General features: G+C 40.3%; 1 protein-coding gene across 1 annotated transcript; it reads left to right on the top strand.

The window, feature by feature from the left end:
• Positions 1 to 8,987: 8,987 nt before the first annotated feature.
• LOC131241177 (small ribosomal subunit protein bS6c alpha) lies at positions 8,988 to 14,573 on the top strand. The gene is made up of 2 exons (XM_058239889.1): positions 8,988 to 9,414; positions 14,138 to 14,573. Exons 1-2 carry the CDS (start codon positions 9,028 to 9,030, stop codon positions 14,375 to 14,377), a joined length of 627 nt encoding a protein of 208 aa, XP_058095872.1. The 5' UTR covers positions 8,988 to 9,027; the 3' UTR covers positions 14,378 to 14,573.
• Positions 14,574 to 16,335: the final 1,762 nt, after the last annotated feature.

The raw sequence follows: 16,335 nt of genomic DNA, 5'->3' as shown, positions 1-16,335 counted from the left end.
CGACAAACAATCTACTATAGAAAAAAATTACAAAAGATGGACAACTTACAATCAAAATCCTAAAGTATAAAACCCTAAATTCCCTTTTTCCAAACCCTAGCTCTCTTTAGAATAAGTTCTCAATATTGTAATCTTGTATTACATCTATTTATATAACCCCGGATCGAAAATTAGAAACAAAACTATGTACTTATGTAGAAGCTACGCGCACCATCGATCAAACCTTCAATCAATCAACGTATGCTCAATAGTATCCAGAGAGCTAATTAATATGATTCTCCAAAATTATCTCAATCGATCGAGCCTCCATGTAGGATCGATCGATCGAACATGCCCAAAACAGTCCAAAGACAAAACTAGGAAAATTGGGATTTTCTCGATTCAATTGAGGCTTCCATTAATTGATCGAAATTCCCTTCTTTAGCACATACTGAAGGCACCGATTTCAATAATCTTTATCATGGCTTTAATCTTTATGCTACACTATTTCAAGTTGCTTCATATATCTTTAATTGTCTTCATTATAGCTCATCATCGCTTCTTGTGCACACTTTATAGTCATTCATCCTTCCTCCAAGCTTAGATAGGTCAAACAGAATTTGAACTTATCTGTAAGAACAACTTTCGTAAGTATATCCATCAGATTTTTCCTCATGTGGATATGCTCAAGAGTAACATTGCCTTCTTCTAATATCTGTCGAATAAAATGATAACATACATCAATTTGTTTAATTTGAAAATAGTATATATACCAAGTTCTTTACCAAATTAATTACGTTTTCGCTCTCACAATTCATAGGCACGACCTCCTGCTGAAGTTCCAACTCATTCATCATACCTCCCAACTAAATAACTTTCTTAAATGCTTCAATCACTGCCATATATTCTACTTCAATCGTGAAAAAAGCAATCACAGATTGAAGCTTTGACATCCAGCTAATCGCTCCACCCATCAATACAAACAAATAATCAAAAATCAACCTTTCATTGTCAACATTTCTAGCATAATCAGCATCCATATAGCTTACCAGTTTCTTCTCAAATTTTGTAAATATCAAGACATAGTCCGTTATACCTCGACTTCTTTAAGTGTCTCACCCATCATCTATTTTGACATCAATCACTGCCGATTTCTCCATTTCCTTACGTTCATCCTTATAGAATAAGGAACCCTCATCAAACTTAACATCCCGACTCATTGTGATTTTTTATGTGGTCTGGCCATAAAACATGCATCCCTTCACCATCACCATAACTAACAAAGGTACACTTCTTTGCCCTTTAGTCTAGTTTATCTCCCTCAACGGTACATGAGAGTAAGCATCACAACAAAATACACGTAGCTCTAAGTAGTTTACTTCCTAACCACTCCATACGTATTCAGGAATCTTATAATCAATAGTTGTAGATGAGGACAGATTCACCAAATACAAGTCATATTAACAGCTTCAGCCCATACATCCTTACCCAATGCAGCATTACTTAACATACTTTCAGACCCTATCCAAAAGAGTTTGATTCATATGTTTCATTACACCATTCTACTCTGGCATGTGTCTGACTATATTGTGCCTCATAATCTCCTCATCCTTACAAAAATTATTGAATTCATTTGAAGTAAATTATCTGTCATTATCCGTCCTTAATACTTTCAACTGCTGCCCTGATTGTTTTTTAAGCATAACCTTCCAAGACTTAAAAGTGGAAAACATGTCGGATTTACTATTCATGAAATAAATCCATAACAATCGTTAATGAATGTTAAGAAGAATGATGACCCTCCTCTAAAAATCACAAGCGACGACCCTCATATGTTAGAATGCGCATAATCCAATGGTCCCTTATTACTATGCTTTTCAATTTTAAATGACAATTTTGATTGTTTACCATATATGTGATGCTCGCAGACATCCAAAAAAAATTAAAACCAAGAATTAAACTACGATTTAGTAGTATCTTCATACCGCGTTCGCTCATATGGCTTAGGTGTGCATGCCACATAGTGCTGACGTGAACTCTACTACAGATGTTACATCTCCACCCAATATAATATTCTCAATCAACTTGTAGAGATTATTATCATTTGTGCTTTCATAACTGTCAACACCCCCTTAAAAACTTTTAGGACACCAACATCGCTAGTGAACTTGCATCCTAATAAACCCGTAGATAAATTAGATTTTTCTTTGAATCTGTAATGTGCCTCACATCGGTCAGGGTACACTCCACCCCACAAAACATTCTGATACGAACGTATCAAATTCCAATCATCTTACATGTATGATAATTGCCCATAAGACCAGGCCACCATCATACTCACGATATGTGGTGAATCAACTACGGTGAGGAGTCATGTGGTACGAAGCTCTCATATCCAAAATTCACTCCTACTAGAAGTGTCCTATTTTGGACACCGATAATACATCGCAACCACCAAAACCTTCACAGGATTCTGCTAAATTGGGCCCCTTACATAATTATCTAATTCTCATCCTTCTAGGTTTTAAGAGACCTACAGTCCTTCTTCATATGTCTGATTTTTTCACAATTCTAGCACTTTAGTTTACCCTTACCCTTAGATTTGGACCTCGATCGTGAATTTCATTTCTCCCACCCACAACTTCTTCCTCTAACAACCAAGTACGCATCCATAGAGGACCCCTTACCACCATTCATATTTCTCAACTACTTTAAACAAAGGGTTGAGATAACGATTTCAACATCAATGGTCTCTCTATCTTGACATAAAGTGTTTATAAGATTCTTATAGGACTTTAGAGGATAATTTAACAGAATTAGAGCTTGATCTTCCTCGTCGATCTTCACCTCCATGTACATCAATTTGCAAAGTACCTTATTAAAGTTGTTTATATGTTCATTGAGATCTGTCCCTTCCACCGTATTCAAATTGTAAAACTACTTCTTTAGAAACAGATAGTTGGAGAACAATCTCGTCATGTAGAGACTCTCTAACTTTGCCCACAATCCATTGGTAGTCGTCTCGCTGATGACATTATATAAGACCTCATCTGTCAAATACAATTGGATTGTTCTAATTATCTTTTGATCTACTTCATCCCACTCTTCATTGCCCATAATATCAAGACGCTTCACTTTTACAAGAAGTACCTACTGTAACCTTTACTGAATTAAAATGGCTTTTATCTTCACCCTCCACAATTCAAATTTATTTTTACATGTAAATTTCTCCATCTCAAACTTAACATTCGTTTCCTCCTATGTCATGTCTTCATATTCAATTTAAAACCTTAACTTGATAACCGAATCTTTTTGATATCACTCGTTGGGCGGGGAAGCATCACCCAGATGTCACCCATATATGAATCAAACTAGTACATATATATAAAATTCGAGCATGCACAGAAAATATAACATTTACATGAAAAAAATCCTTATGGGAAAAAACCATGGCACAATGAAAGAAGCAATTCACTATGAAAACAAAATTACAAGTGATTGACGACAACTTACAATCAAAATCCTAAAGTTAAAACCCTAAATCCCCTTTCTCCAAACCCTAGCTCTCTTTAGAACAAGTTTTCAATACCCTGATTCCCTATTACACCCATTTTTATAACTCTAGCTAGAAATAGAATTATAAACAAAATCATGCACTTATGTGAAAGTTTTGCGCACCGTCAATTGAACTTTCGATCAATCAACATCGATCGAGCATCCTTCAATCGATTGATGCCACAATGTTCGATCAATCGAACACGTTAAAACATATTCAGAGAGCTAACATGATTTTTTTGAATTATCTCGATCCATTGAGCCTCCATGTTCGATCAATTGAACATGTTTAAAATTGTTCAGAGACAAAACAGAGTATCAAGATTTTCTCAATATGATCGAGGCTTCCAACGATTGATCGAAATCCCATGTTTCAGCACAAATTGCACCAATTTCAATAGGTAGATCGCTTGTCCTAATGTATGCAACCAAATCTACTCACATGAGTTCCACAAGTTCCACATAAACGAGGTATGCGTTTTGTAATGCAACATCATGACGTGGGTACATATGTGGAACTCATCACAACCCATAAGAACAGGAGCTCCAACATGGGATTTCTAAGTTTCAACTGTCCCTAAGTTGAGTATGAAGTACATGGCACTAAAGAGATGCTTTTTAATGTCAATGGTAGTCATGGCCACCTCTTTCTTCTTCTTCTTCTTTTTCCATATTAGGGTTAGAGCATTTAGTACGCTGTAGGCATTTATCTACTTGTGTTGAAACATGTGTATACTTGATCAAAAGTACCAGTACAAGGATCAAAGCCAGAATAGGTTTCACCCTTCCATCTTCTCTGACCCTTTTTCTTTTTCTCTTTTCTTTCTTCCATGTTACGAAGGATGCTTTCAAGCTCTTGCTTTACTCACATGCAAGATGATAATATGAGAGTTGAGAAATCCATAGGTCAGCTAGTTGTTCCATAGGCTCAAAATACAATTGGGCCCATTTGGACATGAGTAGAAAATTATCTGTTTTCATTTTATGTGAAATTTTCTCCTGCTTGGATTGCAAGGATAACTTAGGTCTGGTCTGGCAGTGTGTAATTGGAGGGATTTGTAGGGATTTGCTGTTTTTTGCTGAGAGAATTTAAATCTCCCCAGAGAGCTACCATCTTTTGGCTATGATTTCAAATCCACTTGATTTCATAGGATTTCAAATCCATGCTGCCAAACAAGCCCTTGGCATTCTATTGTATGATCAATAGACTTATATCCACGATGTTGCAAGACAAGAGCTGACTATTTTCTAATAAACATCGGATTTTCACTTGCTATTTAAACAACACTACTCTTTTTTTAATATAGTGATTCATGCTTATACCCATGTCGGTATCCAAACAAGCCCATTTTCTTTGGACATGTGAGACTATCCAAATATTGGTGTGGACCCGCCGTTCGTTCTAGGTAAATATTGGCAGGCCAGTATGCACCGATCAGACGATCGATCTTTCTCCTCTAAATGTTGTAACTGTGCATCTTAAAAGCCATGGATAAGATAGCATCACCTGACCGAAGTGTTTATGCTCCAAGTTGATAATTGGAATTATAGTGTTAGCTATGATGAGTTAACAGTCTAGATGAGTGGCGTGGAGAATCTCTTTTTGGGGTGGCATGCAGGGCGGCCAGCTTCCAAAGATATTCAGGACTGGTGGAATGCCATGTTGGCAGTCTTACGAGGAATCTGGTTTAAAAAGGAACGATCGTTATTTTAGAGACATGTGAAACTATTGGAGCCACTGATAGAAAAGTGTTCTATTTCATTAGGGAGTGGGCCTTGTAATTCTTCAGGTTTTCCTTTCTTTTGTCCCTTCTGTTTGCTTTTTTCAGTGTTGTGCTGTTGCAATAACACCTCTTATTTTTTTGAAAAAGAAAAAAGAAAAAAGAAAAAGAAGTCTATATGAGCGATTGGAGTTTCCCACTTGTCCAAACGGCTAGATTTATTGCAGGCCTACGGTGAAGCTAGTTGTATTAGGACAAGCACAGCTTGCTCATGTTTCACAATGTACAAGTAAGGCCTACTCAGGTTTCCAACATGTACAAGCTGGGCATGTGGTAGGAACCGTCAATATCATGGGCCACTCTATCAATGGATTCTACCTTGGAAAATCCTACCCATTGAATATTAATTCGGTCTTTCCCGGTTGAATGTTGACTATTGTTCTTGTGGATGCAATCCACCGTGGGGCAGTGATAATGATATCTGGTGCACATGTCGAGGGTGGGGCCTGCAACCAAAAGCAAAGATTTCTCTGCCTGAGATGGCTTTTGTCCTTTTCACTTTAGTTACTACCTCTAACACTAATATACACTGTTATTTTATCGGGCCACGTTAAGATTACATGAAATTCATGTAACCTTGAATTACAGGCAATTCACATCCGTCTAAATCATAAATCACTGAATTATGGGCGCCACCTGCTCAAACTGAAAACCAAGCATCTCCATTGTTGTGGGGCCCAGCATTTTATAAAACCTCCACGGAGTTATAGGGTATTAGTGGGCGAGCTAAGGTTATACCTAGCCCAGCCCAGCCCATGCGGCACTAGTCTGGCCTGGCCCTACTTCTAAAGGGCTGAAAAAGGTTGGGCCAGGCTACAAATGTCATTAAACTAGACATATATATGGCACATCGAACCCATGTGAGTGCCTTTAAAAGGTTCATTCATTATCGGGGAATGGTGGTCCACTTGATGATGACCACTAGGCCAGCAGGCGTGGATGGATCCTTCCTCATTGGCCCAGCTAGACACAGAACCTAGATTTGAAGCCTGGGCCTAGCCCTTGGGCTAAGTTTAGGACCCCAAGCCCCGCCCTACATGGTGGGCCGTCGGCCTATGCCCACCCCATATAACTACAACTAGTGCTCCCACTGTAAACTAACAAGAGTTGCTAAACAGCGAGCGAGGAGATACTTTAGAGGTGAATGGCAGCGTGAGTGTGAACTCGAGGCATGTGTGGAAGAACCAGGCTGCTCATCAGGTACGACAAACAAACTAGCCCATCTATTCATCAGGTGGGCTACACATGTAAGTTGAACATATATATATATTGTTCATGCGGTTACTAGCCATTGATCTTCCTCCCATACATGTGCCCTGTACCAGTGGTTATTTGAGCTGCTCTTTAGGTTAGGCCATTATCAAGGTTGGGCCACCTGATGAATGGACCAAATCTCGCATGTGTGCCGTGAAAAAGCCTTTCCAATCTCTCCTTGTGCCTTGGTGCTAGTCGTTTTACCATGGATCGGAACAGGGCTGTAACTGGGTTCGCTGAACTGGTCCTGACCCGAGTCCAGCTCACTTAGTTCTGGGCTTAAGATGACCCTCGAAGCCCACATGTTTGACATGGGCCCATGTTACTAGTCCAATAGCTAGTGGGCCATGGTTCAATATGAGCAGAGTACAGAATTGCTAAGTCCGTCTGATTTTGCGGTGATTACTTATGTACAGTAGTTCCCACATCTTGGACGGTTTGATTTAAGTAGGGTAAATGGAAAGTTTTCAAGTGCCCGTCTATCAACCATAACACTTCCGGAGTATCAATACATCCACCGCAGAGGGTATGTCGTATGCATACCGAGAGAGACGAGACGGTAGATGCAGTTGAACGGCAATATGGTAGAGTCAACTCCCTTCAGTATGTACGTGTGGCAGGGTGCTGTATCAAAGGGACCGTCCATCTAGCTACCCCGGTCGTGGATGGAAACTTTTTCAAATCTACATGGATCAGATGTTTCTAGCCGTCTGATGGGTGGCCTTCGAAGTGACAGTATAAAATGAAATATCTAACGGTTTAACATCATTACCGTAAACTGAAAGAAAGGGAAAAAAAAAAAAAAAAAAGTGAACGTACAAGATTATCTAATTGGCGTGTTTTTCTAAAACATCAGCCATCCATGATAGAGACCACCAGATGGACGGCCTCGACTGATACATCTCCCTGCCACGTGTCATCTAGGCGATGGCTTTACCGTGCCATCTCCGCGGAGGCATTGTAGGATGAGTGAGGCATCCACGGGTTTTCTACTATGACGGGGTTCATGGTTCGATAATCCAGATTGTTGGTCTGTTGAATAGACGATCAAGAAGAGAAATACAACATTCAACTGAAAAATGTCCGAATATTTGTGGTCAGGATCTCTCAATCTGGGATTTATATTTGACACATGCTCCATCAGCCGTTGGATTCGACAGAACAATAGTCCGGATTACTTCACTACAGACCGTGACACTCATCATAACTGTATCCAGTGCACTCAGTGCATACCATGGTTCAGGGTTCCAAACAATTCATCTGTTCGTCCACATTGTAGATGGTCCATGCCTTGAAAATTACCAGATTGGAAGATCGCGGCCATATTTCAATTGAATTGTATACCAGTGCTCTACCTCTCTTCCTTACTGTCTATTTTCAGGTCAGAATTTGTATTATTAATGGGTTGTCATTTGAGCATAGTTTTTGGGCCGAGCGCAACAACGGTGGAACCCGAATGGCCAACGTTCCTGATTGCTGAACAACGAGCTTTCCATATACAAACCGAGTATGTTTTTCTTATCCTCGAGTTCATTAGCACACAATACTTCCATGTGTAGTTATTTGATACTCTAGCGTAGCATGACGCTTGATACGCAGGCAATTGTACACGTGGTGTATATTGTCTTAATTTTAAACCGACTAAATTGTCGAACCCACTGTCTAAAGTGACGGTATCAAAGTCTATTGTCGAGGAACTCGAACCTTAGTCGTGGACACTTGTTTGATGAAATAGGACCAACCATGATTTAATCTTTAACCGTCCAATAAATGCCCACCATCCGATAGCCAGATAATCAAATAACTGTAATCATTGTTCCTGAAAAATAATGGGACACATAATTTACACGGTTTACTGTGAGTGTTTTATAAGCGCCCGCGTATCATTCATCACACCCTACCAGAGTATCAAACTTTTTTCTCTTACCCGTGTAATGCGCAACAGTCCCCGAGGCCCTGACCACCTCGATGTGTTTCGTATATCCACGCCGTCAATCCGTTTTTTCCAGCTCATTTCAGGCAATGATAAAAAACGAGGCAGATAAAAAAACGTCAGGTGAACTATAGGGTGAGGATTGAATTCCTGCCATTAATAACTTATTGGGAATCACAAAAGTTTTGGATCAACAGGTTGGATGGCAACTTCACATTATAGCGGGCCCAACGAAGCTTTTAATGGTGGGCGTTCAATCACTACTGGTTTCCTGTGTTGTGGTCGACTTCATATTTGGATCTGACTCTTTTTTGGGAAAATGCACTGAAATAAGCTGGTAAAACGGATGGACGGCCTGGATATATAACACATGCATCTAGATGGGCCCCACGGTCAGCGCCTCGCCCACCAAGCTGTTACCCCTGGCTCACCTGATCCTCGCTCGTGCGCACCTTCTGCCTTCTTATCCCGTTATCAACGTCAATCTAATACTCTATCTTTCTCTCTCTCTCCCCTCTCTCTTTCATGGCGATGGCCTCTTTATCTTCCCCAAAACTCCTCTGCAATTCCACATTCTCCTCTGCTTCTTCTTCATCTCCATCTTCCTCCTCATTAGGGTTTCGATTTTCCGCCATCTCCTCCATCAATGCCCGCCCTCTCCGACGTCTTCAAAACCATCGAGTCCGTCGGCTCTCTGTCCGCGCCCTAACCCTAGACTTCTCAGGTTCGTTCTTCGAAGGAGGAGGAGAAGACGACAGAGATCCCCCTTCCTCGGGCGGTCCCGCCATCGCGGTCGAGGACAAGGAAGAGCCTCAGTGCCCGCCCGGCCTACGCCAGTACGAGACGATGGCCGTCCTCCGCCCAGACATGTCCGAAGACGAACGCCTTACTCTCACCCAAAAATATGAAGAGGTACCGTAATTCTATGAAATAGAATAGAGAAATTGCAATTTCTTTGGATTTCCTTCTCTCTATATTCTGTCTGGATGGATGAACTATCTTGCTTTCTACTGGCATTGTTGTAATTCTTGTGTTGCTAGTGGTGTTAATGTAATCGTAGCATAGTTCCAATTGTGCGGCAGCACGATGTTGAAACTCCATTTCTTAGGAATTTATTCACCGTTAGTAGTACACATTGCAATTGATCCAGACCATGCAATCAGTACGCAATTGTATGGATGGGTCAAATGCTGAAAATGGTGCCAATAGGAAGCTCATAACTATCCATTCCATCACCGTTTTTTAAAAGTCCGGAAAAGTTTATCAATGGTACAGAAAAATTACTGTAGATAGGATGCTTAAATTTACATGGTTGGCCCATCAATGATGTGGCCTACCAGTTGGTCGGTCCAGATTGGTTAGTGTATATGCCATTCTTACAATTGTTAGGAATGACGTGATGACCTATGGTCTAATTGAAGGTATGACTGTTAATAGCATGGATTGGCATAACAAGATTCATGTAGCCAAACCTAATAATTGGGATAACACTTAAATGATGATGATGGTGGTGATGATGATGATGTATGTCATTATTACAATTCATTGGAGTGGTGACGTTTATTACATATGTGACACTCATCCGACCTCTTATGTTTGAAAAAGGGGGGAGTTACTTGATACTCTGGCTGCATATGATGCTTGATATGCAAGCACTCATAAATGGTTCACTTGGCATATATTAACTCAAATTAAACTGGCTAAATTGTGGAGCCCACTGTAGCTAACTTACAATCCAAAAATCAGATTGGTCAAACAATCCTAACCCCTGTTTCTTGGACACCTGTTGTTTGAAATAAAGCACTTGATATTTTTCATTTTTAACCATCCAATAAATGTCCAGCAATCTAATAGTTAGATAACCAAATGTGAGTAATCTTTGGTTTGCGATACATCTAAACGGGTGCCCATAATTTGCGGTTTACCTTGAGATACTTGTATGCCATGAATGCAATTTCTCTGTAATTTCTAACTGCCTGTGCATCATCCATCACACTTTGCAAGAGTATCAAGCTACCTCTCTAGTAAGAATAGAGGCTCAGGTTGAATAAAAAGAGGCCCTTTTTTCTTCTTCAGAGATCTGTTGATTGACAATGGATACCAAATACAAGAGAGAATTGGTGGAAATATTGATTCTATTGCAGACCCATAAAGGGTAATATATACAAGAGAGAACACATGCACACGAAAAAGGGAAATATTTACAAGGTTGCATAATAATAAACATTCCAAAAACAGAGATACTAGATCTTAATCGGAAAACTAGAACTTGGCTCGCTCATGAAAATTGGATTGGAAACAATACGAAGGGCACCCATGTTTTCCCCACAGAGTGGTATTGGAGAGGAGAGATGGATGTCCACGTTATTTGTTGAAGTTGAATATTGAACCATGTCTTCCGCTTGCAATGAGATTACTTGGGAGTGTGTGGTTGCAATTGGGTTTGGACTCAGGTTGTGAAGGCAATGCCAAGGGCTGGAGAGGATGGTCTTCTATTGGGTGGGTGTTTGCTATTGGGTTTGGGCAAAGGTCGGTGACGGTGTTTGCGATTTGGGACAAACAGAGGTCAGTAGTGATGGTTGTGATTGGGGTCAGACAAGGTTGAAGATGGTGTTTGGCAGTGGTGGTGATGGTTTCGATGCTAAGATTGGGGATTGACTTCAATGATCAGGGATGGTGTTGAGATCTAATCTGAACAGAACTTGAGCTCAGAGATGCTGAGGTGGTGGTATTGCCACAATGGGTAGCCGTCATGGGTGCTGATCAAATCAACACATTGGTAGCCAGAACAGAGCAAGGAGGTCCAATGGTCTCATTAGAGTTGAGATTAGGGACAATGAACTTCACTGATTAATGACCTAGATTAATTGCTCTGACGCCATGTTAGAGTGACAGTGAATGTCAAATAGAGGAGAGCACTGGTGGAAAGATTGATTCTATTGTAGGACCCATAAAGGGGAATATATACAAGAGAGAACACATGCATACACTTGTGTACAAGTTGGTAGATAATAAACATTCAATAATAGAGATCCTACTACTGAAAGAATTTTATACTATATTATCTAAAGTCCCTACATATCTCTAAATGACTTCAAAGTTCTACGAATGTCTGGACATTGGACTCCATCGTAGGATTTAGAGAATTTATATGCTCGAGAATATGTAAATTTATCATTGAACGATCCTGCCGTGTAATTTGGAGACTGATTTCAAAAGGAGTACTTAGGATTATATGCCGTTATAATTAGTTTCTTTGTGTTCGCCATCTTTCGAACCCGTGTCTTATATTTTCTGGGGTTATCATGTCCGATTCTGCATCTCTTGTTGCTCTCTGAGAAAGAGCTTGATAAATGATCATTCATGTTTGATATTATCGCACCATGCGCATTATTTCTATATGTGCATGATCACTTGCTATTTCTATTGCTTTTTCTTGATGCTGAAATACATAGAAAGAAGGCCTTGACTAGTGCTGAATTATCTGAAGATGTGAACTGGTTAAGCACACTCTGATTAGGGTTTGTGGCCTATTGTAAAACCATGAACACTCCATAATCAGCATGGCTAAAACTTTCAGGACACAAGAAGAAAGAAAGAAAACAGAACAGTAGTAAGTCATTGTCTCTATTCAAATAGTCTTCTGCAAATCTTCCCTGGGGCTCATCATATCGCCCATTTCTTCATGCAGCCAAATGCTATTATAAGGCAGTATGGCATCTGGCCTTCATTTGGTGCTTCTCAATTTGAACAGAGTGGCATGTTAGACAAGGCTGTGAAGTCCTCTTAAACGCATGGTTTGTGATATGCATGCTACCCTCAGTGAATGTGTGAAACTTATTTGGTCTTTGCATGCTTCCAAGGGATAATATTTTTGTCCTTTTGTTTTATCCCTTAAGGCCACCCTGATATTTTGAGCATATGGAATCTCTCTCTTAGCATGAGAGTGAATTGAACTTTCCTCTTTGCTTCATCTCAACCTTCCTTCCAAGTGCATAATCCATATGAGGTTTTGAATCTTGCAAACTTAGCATAAGCAATATTTTAGTACACGAAGCTTACCTGCCTAAAGAATGTGCAAAGATATGGGGAGCAGACGGTGAGGCCCAGCCTCACCGAACTCGGTAAGGCCCTGATGTGGCTAGGTTTTAACTGGTCCAGTCCTGTGTGACATGGATTGAGTACACGCTCGATCAAACCACTTCCAAACATGCTTTGTGTGGCCTCATCTCTAACAGCGTCATATGGCCCAATCAAATCTCGCCACTTCGGGGCCTCACTGAATCTGCTCCCAAAGATATGATAGTGATGATTGCCTGAGTTAGAAACTTCAGCCATCACATGCTGATTACCAAAGGAGTTCTTCACTCGTTATACCATACGGATTGCCCTGCACACTGCGTCATCACATATAACAATGGAAGTCCTTTCCAAGAACACATTCATTTTTCTAGATCATCTTTATCTTTCTACAAGCACCATTAGTCATGTATAAATTTCAGTTGTCATAGTTCATTGTTATCTAAATAACCCAATACAGGTCTTGAACAATTTAAACATCTTACTGCCCTTTCTCCTTGGTATGACAGGTTTGTCATTGACTCTGTAAAGTTCTTATAAACACCAACATCAATATTTATGAGAATTCCTTTCAGTGGGTGTTGGGAGGCCTGCCATCTTGCATCAATCAATATTGGCAAAACACGTCACCCATTGTGGTGAAATTTCATGAAACTCTGGAAAGATCACAGTTCATCACCAATATAAGTTATAACTAAGTGGATGGACAATGTGAACCGATGTTTATGTTATCTATGAAGAGCTTTGCCAAACGCATGCACATGTGCAATAAAGCTCATGTACATGCCACACGTGTGCCAGCATGGCACAGTTGGTCTGAGATCCAATCCATCTATCAGAAATGAACCCACCACAATTGATGCCCAAGCCCAAGAATCAGGTTGATCCACTGGTCAGGTGAGCAACAGTTTGCAAAACAAATGTACAGCTCTAGAAAACTTGGCTAAGTTTTCTAATCCATCCTCCTGTTTCCAATATTGGGGCCCACATGCTGACTGGACCAGATTTATTTTCAGGAAAACATGTAGAAGATCGGACCAACCTGATGGATGGATTGGATGTTGCACCTATGTGCCATGCTACCACGTGTGGCAGCTACATGAGTTTTATTGCACATGCGTCTGTGCTTAGCAAAGCTCATCCATGAAACTTGCCGTATAAACTCTGTCTAGTTCAGGGATTTCTGGGTTCTTTTATTCTGCCAACCGAAGTGTTCAGGAAAGCGAAATTGGATGTTATGGAATGGGTGATTGGGCGTCGAATGTGAGCAGTTCAAAAGAATGTATTTTGTCTGTTGATTTCTTGGGCATCCTTGTAATTATTGGGTTTTGTATCGTCCAGGTTGTATTAAATTTTTCCAGGGCTATCTCGGCCCAGCTTCCCATGTGTTCTGAATTTTTTATGAAAATTAGCACAGTACTATTAGTGTTATGGCTTATTGAATCAAGTGAATTCTAGAAACTGTTTTCCACTTGCTTCAAAGGTGAGATTCTGAATCATGTGTTTTCAAATAGTCCCTTCGAGTCATTCAAATCTGTTGTGGTGCCTTATGCAGCTGCTTGTTGCTGGGGGTGGCATGTATGTGGAGGTGTTTAATAGGGGTGTCATACCTCTGGCCTACAGCATCAAGAAGAAGAACAAGGCAGGAGAAACCAACAAGTACTTGGATGGAATTTACCTACTCTTCACCTATTTTACTAAACCAGAATCTATGGATGTTCTTGAGGCCAGGCTCAAGGCTGATGATGATGTTATCCGTTCCTCTAGCTTCAAGATAAGGAAGAGGAAATATTAGCAAGTGCCCATCAAGCTTCCCATTGGGGAAGGTAAATGGAGAAATGGAAGCAGTGGATAATGTGTGTAAACTCATGGAAGGTTTTATTTTACATGATGTTGTTTTTTCCCCCAGATTGCTCATCTTATTTTATATGCCTTTTTTGAGTCATTGATCATGAAAATCATTAGTAAGAAAATTCTCAATATTCCATGCACTTGTGCTGATTAGTCATCTTAATAGCATATCCAACATTGTGTTGTTAGCGTCATTTGTTGTTTCATAGAGCACGAAATGGAGTGAGCAAAAAACTAGTATACAAAAATCAGTTTGCGGTTCATTTTGGTCCACAAACACAAACTGAGAGTTTTACTTTTTCTAATTTTCCTTGAATGTAACTGACTATTGTAATGGTGAATTCGTAAGGTTCATCTAACCGGCCTACTGCTGTAGTGCAAAAGCACAAAGATGGGATGATCATAGCTTTCTGATTCAAGGTCTTCTCCCTTCTGAATACAAACTGTTGATTCTCCTTTTTAATATATATATACTTTTCCAAGTCTGCCTTTCCAACAGATAAATAGAGATCTTTACTCATCTTGAAGTATGTTGCTCATCTTGGACGATGGGCTCAACATAGTGTTGGATATGGGCCATAGAGCCTACTTGTGGGCAACCCCTAGTTGGTGGATCCAACACCATTTAACTCTCCGAATATCTCCAGTTGGATATCCTTTCTTCTTTTTTTTTCTAATTCCTGCTCTCAAAATTCAAGTTAGAGAGAGAGAGAGAGAGAGAGACTCGGAATATTTCCAGTTGGATATCTTTTTTCTTCTAATTCCTGCTTTCAAAATTCAAGTTAGGGATAGATGATAAAGAGAATTATGATAAGGGAGAGAGATATGATATGATAAGGATAGGGGTCTCAATGGGCTGGACTTGGGCCTGAAAATTCAGAATTTTGAATAGGGCCGGCCTGATGGCGTGGCCCGAAACAGTTCAAAATCTGGGCAGAGACCTACCTAGGCCCGGCCTGTTGACAGCCCTAGATAAGGATAAGCTATGTCATGTACTAGCTCGGTTAGCTCGCTCGACTCGACTCGAAAAAGCTCGATTCGAGTCAATTTGAAGATAAGTTCGAGACGAGTCGAGCTGATTTTTTGAGCTCGAAAATGAGTTCGAGCCAAGTTCGAGCTGGCCCTAGCTCGAATCAAACTCGGATCAAACCAGTTCGGTGACTCAGTTACTTTGATATTGATGTTGCTCACCAAGTGTTTGTTGAAATGACTCAAAGAAGTGTGGCGGGTGGCAAGGAAGGTATGTATACGAAACCAACACTCTTTTTTTTTCTTGATTTTTATGTTGCTTAGAAGGTGTTTGATAAAATACCTATAAACCCATTGCTGCTATCTCAAATACAGTGAGATTTTGAAAGTGCCGTCCAGGTGTTTGTGAAAATGCCTCAATGGCAAACTCGGCTCGATCTTGGCTCGAACTCAGCCCGAACTACTGACCAAACCGAGCTGAGCTGACCAGTCAGGCTCAAGGACTGAGCAGAGCCGAGTTCGAGCTGAGATCAGCTAGTGGCTAAGCTGAGTCCAGCTCGACTCGGTTCGACTCGATGTAGACACCTAATATCATGTCCAAAGTTCTCCCAATCCTCTCTTTCTCTCTTTTAAAGGAGGCATTTCCTTGGTAAATGTATCTGAGAGATTTTTCATAAAGAAAATCAAGAGAGATAAGAGAGGATACGCACTGTCTATTAAGCTGCCTCTAGACGATATAAACCATTTATCATGCCTCATGACTATCCTAACCATAGGATCATAGTGGTAATTAGACCTTTTCCGCTCCAGTAGTAGTTGGGTGGATCACTAGACATGCGTCGTCGAAGTTCAGCTTTGTACGAAGTTAATATGATCTGAACTAGCCACCGGATGGATTCTACTATAAATGGGCTACTTAAATACACCCATGAT

The sequence above is a fragment of the Magnolia sinica genome, chromosome 3 (genome assembly GCF_029962835.1).
Source record: "Magnolia sinica isolate HGM2019 chromosome 3, MsV1, whole genome shotgun sequence".
NCBI classification, from domain to species: Eukaryota; Viridiplantae; Streptophyta; class Magnoliopsida; order Magnoliales; family Magnoliaceae; genus Magnolia; species Magnolia sinica.
This window is presented reverse-complemented; position numbering and strand designations above follow the sequence as displayed.